Source organism: Sinocyclocheilus grahami, unplaced genomic scaffold (assembly GCF_001515645.1).
Source record: "Sinocyclocheilus grahami isolate Dianchi unplaced genomic scaffold, SAMN03320097.WGS_v1.1 scaffold114.1, whole genome shotgun sequence".
NCBI lineage: Eukaryota > Metazoa > Chordata > Actinopteri > Cypriniformes > Cyprinidae > Sinocyclocheilus > Sinocyclocheilus grahami.
In genome coordinates this window covers 1,337,890-1,344,218 of record NW_015505293.1, presented here as the reverse complement: position 1 = coordinate 1,344,218, position 6,329 = coordinate 1,337,890, and the positions used below count along the sequence as shown (strand labels likewise).

At 38.0% G+C, this 6,329-nt stretch overlaps 1 protein-coding gene across 3 annotated transcripts in view; it reads right to left on the bottom strand.

The window, feature by feature from the left end:
• The window catches only part of rictorb (RPTOR independent companion of MTOR, complex 2b), a 27,305-nt gene extending 21,362 nt beyond the window's left edge, over nucleotides 1–5,943 (bottom strand). For all 3 annotated transcript variants that reach the window (XM_016277646.1, XM_016277648.1, XM_016277647.1), the window contains exons 1-3: nucleotides 5,864–5,943; nucleotides 5,690–5,737; nucleotides 2,783–2,880 (exon numbers count right to left, since the gene is read on the bottom strand). In XM_016277646.1, coding sequence (XP_016133132.1) covers nucleotides 2,783–2,880; nucleotides 5,690–5,737; nucleotides 5,864–5,933 — 216 coding nt within the window. In that variant the 5' untranslated portion in view covers nucleotides 5,934–5,943. The remainder of the gene's footprint in view (nucleotides 1–2,782; nucleotides 2,881–5,689; nucleotides 5,738–5,863) is intronic.
• Between the last annotated feature and the right edge of the window lie 386 nt (nucleotides 5,944–6,329).

Below are 6,329 nucleotides of genomic sequence, written 5' to 3'. Positions count from 1 at the left end.
CACATATCCTCAGCCTTACACCTTCAATCTTGTGCTGGTTCTGTGGCAGCTGGCAGGCATCAGAAGATTGAACTTGCACGATCTGGAAAAGATTACATTTACACTGCCGCCCTTACCCTGCTTGTGTTAAAATGCAAAACTGATCCAGATTCAGCAGCACTTCAGTACGTTGAGAGCATCTGAGCTTGGGTTAATTCCTTAGGTCTGCCCAGATGCTTTTACTTTAGGACAGATCCTGTAAGTGTGAGGCAGAAATGCCCTCAGGCCTTGACTGACGGAAACCATTAAGTACTCTGTTTACTCCATTTTACCAAATACTGGTAAGTATTCACATGTAGGACTCCTGTGTTGTAATAACAAACAGATGTACAAGATTTAGCAGGCTGCAATGCATTAGGGATAGGCAGGATTTTGAACTAGTTTTTTTTTTTTTCCAACAACTAACTAGTTGATTTTTCTAGGATTCTGGTGGTTTCACGGTTTATCATGGTTTTTCCCCGACTGTGCTCATATGAATGAGAATGCATGAAACAGTTACAGAACCACTGCATTTTAATCACGAATCCAAACAAACATGCTACATATAATATTCAATTCAATTAGTCAATTAGATTGCATGATTTCAAAATTGGAAGCAAAGACAGAATGGTCTGACCTTTGCTTTGTGAAATTATGCCACATAAAACATCTGCACAAAACAAAAATCGCAAACGAACTGAATGAAAATGCAAATTCACTCTCTTACAGCAGGTGGTGCTTATGGAACATATGGCCATACGTTTCCTTGGTTACTGCTGTAAACAAAGCAGTGCTGTACTTTTCAATACTACACTGATGTGCATTATTATGGAGGTAAGATGAAAAGTAAATACCAAACTTTTCTGAAGACAGTCAGTTCTCCTCAGAGATACATGAACATTCATACAAACCCCCACCCCAATTCAGTAGCTTATTTATGATTTCGCGCATTGTGAATGCTACAGTATTTTCTCCTCTTTGCTTTCGTCTTCAGCATCTCTGGCTTCTGTTAAAGGTCGTTTACAGTTGGTTTATTTGCCCAGTTAAAGGTGGGGTATGTATTTTTTCAAAAACGCTTTAGAAAACTGAGTCGGGCCGAGTACCAAAACAAACTTGTAGCCAATCAGCAGTAAGGGGCGTGTCTACTCATGATGGGGACGAGAGAGCGCTCAGTGCACAGGACGGACATTAGCCGAGCCGAGGGACGACAGAAAGAGAGATGGCGGATAAAAAACAAGAGGAAAACATCTGCGGAACAAAAAAAAAGGCTTACGATAAGGCAAGAAGTAGGACCCGTGTAAATTTCGGATCAGCTTTCCAGCGCTGGAAAGAACTCAAGGAGCGGGAAGGCCGCAGATCGGACGCCGAGGTTGCTTTGTTTCTTCTCGATAGGTAACATTGGTTTTGCTTTGTTTCACAGAACTAATATATATGCTGGCTTTTGCTTGAAAATGCTCATGTGTCATGTTCGCTTGTTTGTTCATCTGCAATAGTATTGTCGTTCCCTTCAGCTATGATAAGGACACATTCATTACCACACCCTATAAGCCTGGAGCATCTACACCTCCTTCACTGTTTGTTTCAAGTGTCAGCTCCCAAAGTGTGTCCAAAAAGTAAGATAATATGTTTAATACAGCAGAAAATAATACAGCAGATTCCTCCATAATCGTTGCATAGGTTGCGTACATATGTGTGGGGCGGAGCTATCAAAATAGGGGTAGAGACCCTTTTGGGGTAGGGGCGTGTTTGTTTTGGTGATTTGAAATATCAACATTGGCTACCAGAAATCACTTACCCCACCTTTAAAGAATGTTTTCTAACCCTTATTCAGAAGTTTATGCAGTTAACAGGGATCTCCTCTCCACTGTTGCCAAGTCTGCGGTTTTACAGCAGAATTGAGCTATAATTGAGCTCGTTGTTTTTCATGTCCGAGGGTTGAAGTGACCCCAATAACATGATATTTAGCCCCTAAAATGCTATTTTTACCAGGGGAACCCCGCAAAAAAACATGTATTTTCCCCCAAAAAAAAGCTAGTTTTGAGTAGCAATTGGGCGGGTTTTGTTGTGAAAACCTGGCAACCCTGCTCTTCAAAATTCACTACTCTGTCTACGTTGCTTAGCCACTTGTACCGATATGCCGTTTTAAAAAAAATGTATACCGTGTGTGTAATTCAAACCGGTATACTGTTTGAACCGGTATATCACCCAGCACTAAATATATCAAATAGCTTTAACATTTTTAGAAGCTGTTTTTGTACAACAAAAATGTTGTGTCTGGCCCTAATTATTCAGGGAATTTTGACTCCCCTAAAAATGAAACTTCTGTCATCATTTACTCACCCTCATGTCTTTCCAAACATGTGAGTTTCTTTTTTTCTGTGGAAAAATAAAGAACAAATTTTAAAGAATGTTGGTAACTAAACAGTTTCAGTTTTCATTGACTTCCACTGTATTTAGTTTAGTTGTATAAACTTAGTGTTTGGTTACCAACATTCTTCATATATCTTCTTTTGTGTTCCACAGAACTCTCTTACAGATTTGGAATATGAGGTTCAGTAAAAGATGACAGATCCCTTATCCCTTAACGAAAGTGCACTAAACGTTCAGACAACCTAAAACTAGTCATATATGTATCCCTCCAGGGCTTGTCCTGCAGTATCAGCAAGAAAATGTTTTGATAAGACAGGATTTAGGCAGCTAACAACACCGATTCCTGCATTCCCTGGTCCACTGCAACTCCTGGTCCACTCTTGAGATGACAAACCTTGATGAAGTTGTTCAGGTGGCCAAGTTTGCGCATATTCGAGACTCCTTGCTGTTTGGCCACATTCTGGAGGATCTCTCGGATGTTCTCAGAGGGGTCTGGAAGAAAAAATGATGAGGTGTGAAGTCATCAGAGAAACAGGGATGGGAAAACAAAGATATAAATGTTCTCTCTGTAACAGCGTGACATAAGTAACTGCACCATTTCCATTACTGTTGTGCTCCAACCACAAAAAGCAGAGAAGCGCTTTATGGGACAAAATCAAGCAGAGATCATTTAAATCAGTAAGCACACAAAAGCAGAGTGTTTTTGCTAGACACAGTGAGACTTCCTGACATCACCTCACTTAACAAATTACTTAATAATTGTAGGAAAGAGGTATTTGCTCCTCTCATAAAGTAGTACAATAAAATTAACATTAGTGCTTAATATTGTGCAAAACCAGCTAGCATAAAATACAGACACTCAAAGATACTACAAACACAGCACACTCTTTATGACTTATTTCCCCCAGCAGTCACACAGGATACATGTTCAGTCATCTGTACCAAAACAAAACAAAATCCACAAATATTCCACAGACTTTCATATGGGACCAAAAACAGTGAAGCTCAGGTCTTGTCTAAATACAGGTAGTCTGCCATTCAAAGGTTTGGGGTCAATAAGACGTTTTTTTTCCTTCTCTTTTTTTAAATTGTGACACTGAAAACTGTAGAAATTACTGCTGAAAATTAAAAATTCAGCTGTGCCATCTCAGGAATAAAATACTTTTAAAAAATATATTAATACAGAAAAGGTTATTTTAAATTGTAATAATAATTCACAATATCAGTGTTTTGTTGTATTTTGTATCACAGTGTTACTTTTTTTAACTGACCCTAAACTTTTTAATGGTGCGTCTTAGCAAGAATTCATGAGTGGAATACAAGTACTGGATTAATACTATCTGAGCTCAGGAAACCAAGGGCAACCTTTTCTGACTCAAGTTACAAGATCTAGCCAGTTTAACACTAACAACTTCATCCAGAAAAGGCCAGCCACACAGAGGTCATACGGGAAAAACAGCCTCAAGGTTAACCTATCAGCAATGACAGCACACAATCATGACCCTGCAACAGCTAATGAGCTACTTTCCCTCCACAGACACTAAATGACAAACAATACCAAAGCTATATTTAGCATATTTTGGTGTATTTAGCAATACAGTTAACAATGCATATAAACAAATCCATTACAATATGGAACAAAACAGATCAGCAAAGAATATGCACGTAAACCCCTTTTTATGATCACAAGTGTTAAGACCCCCCTGAATTCACACTTGTTTGTCAAGGATTTTGTGTTCAGCCCACAAGACAGGCAACTTTAACAGCAACCTTGTTACGAAATAAAAATTCTGGTCTTGTGCACAGAACAAAAATAAATCAAAATCAATATGTACACAATGAATTGTGACATTTTCAGTTAAGATTTTGAATTGTTTGTCGCGCTGTACGGTGATCGTGATCAACATAGTGTCAATCCCAGGGATGTTTGACAGACCAATAACTTAACAGGATGATGAATCTCATTGCTGAATGAAAAGCAATGAGTCTAATCATGCTTTCTATAACAGCAGATACATAAAAAAATTATTCGATAGCATTACTACAATAAATGGTAAATCTTGAAAACGAACTCAACTAAAGTCTCTTTAGTTAGCTAACAAGTTAATGCATTAACTAAACATTTAGCTATATCTTTGTTATAAGCAATACATTTGTTAGTGTTTATTCATCTTTGTTATTTAATAAAAATAGGCTATAACTGCATTATAAAATACAAAAATGCAACATTAGAGTTTTTTTTAAATAAAGTATTAGCAAAAGTTAAAATTAACATTAACTAAGAATAATAAATGCTTCAATAGTTTTTTTCTCATTGCTAGTCATGTTAACTAATGTTACCAAATGAAAAGTCTTATCCAATAAAAATAAAATAAAAAACAGAATTAATTTACAAGTATAACTGCATTAAATTGAACGTCAGCTGACATTATTTATTGAAAAAGATAAAAATAAAATGGTACTACAAAAAAAAGGGGGGAAAAAAGTTAATTTTGCATGATTTCTTGCTGCAGCAGACTGTTGTTTTGGTCCCTACAGTCCTGCCGTGCTGGACTGAAGAGATACATATTTCATGCAACCATTACATAATACTAAAAAGCATTCGACACCTTTAACATCATGTTTTTCTGTTTTTAAGTATTGTATACTTACATACAAGAGCATATTATGTGTACGGATCTATATGTTGCCTTAGTTTAAGGCTGTGTCACAAAACCAAGTGCAGCAAGTATTTTGGGGCATCATAGGTGGGTTTGGCACCCGCGAGGCTGACATTCCAAACAAGCCTACGATGCCCAGGAATGCTGTCTAGGTAGGGAGTTCACTAGGTTCATCTGACTTACCTCTTGTGAGATCGAGAGGTACATTTTCCTCCCCACTGTCATTCCGACCTGTAAAAACAGAGCGGGGGGGGGGGGGGAAGTTAATTTTGCATGATTATTGCTGCAGCAGACTGTTGTTTTGGTCCCTAACGTTACACCCTTTGGACCCTACAGTCCTGCAGTGCTGGACTGAAGAGATACATATTTCATGCAACCATTACATAATACTAAAAAGCATTCGACACCTTTAACATCATGTTTTTCTGTTTTTAAGTATTGTATACTTACATACAAGAGCATATTATGTGTACGGATCTATATGTTGCCTTAGTTTAAGGCTGTGTCACAAAACCAAGTGCAGCAAGTATTTTGGGGCATCATAGGTGGGTTTGGCACCCGCGAGGCTGACATTCCAAACAAGCCTACGATGCCCAGGAATGCTGTCTAGGTAGGGAGTTCACTAGGTTCATCTGACTTACCTCTTGTGAGATCGAGAGGTACATTTTCCTCCCCACTGTCATTCCGACCTGTATATGCAAGATAAAATAAGACATTGAGAAAGGCACGCTTGGGGCAGGTGTAGCTGATGAAGACTGCATCGTATTATCCTGACGGATCTGTTAACCAGCCGAGCAGAGTAAGCTTAATCTCACCTCGCATCCGTATACTTCGTATAGGACGGCCTCGGATGCTGACCGCCATCTTTAGCAACCAGACACACATTCACAACACCGGAAACCTCGAGGAATATCGCGAGAACCGGGCTTTTGAGCAGACTGTTGTCTGCGCTTCTACATGTCCGTCTGACTGGATCATAAATAAAACTGCAAAGTAATAAATTATTTAATTCATTTTTTATACACAATGCATTAAGCAATTATGATACTAATGGAAAATTAATTAAAAAGTGCCAGCCAATGCAAATGAGCTATAAGAGGTGTGATTTGGATATAGCTACCTTTGATGTTTTTCAATAGTTTTTTCTTCTGTATAAATGACCCCTTAGGTTTAGCTGTACATTAACCTATCCAGGGACACTATTAACATTAGTGAAACACTTAGATAACAATGTTAATATAATATATAATTTTATATGCCAAAATTAATGTATTGTACTTC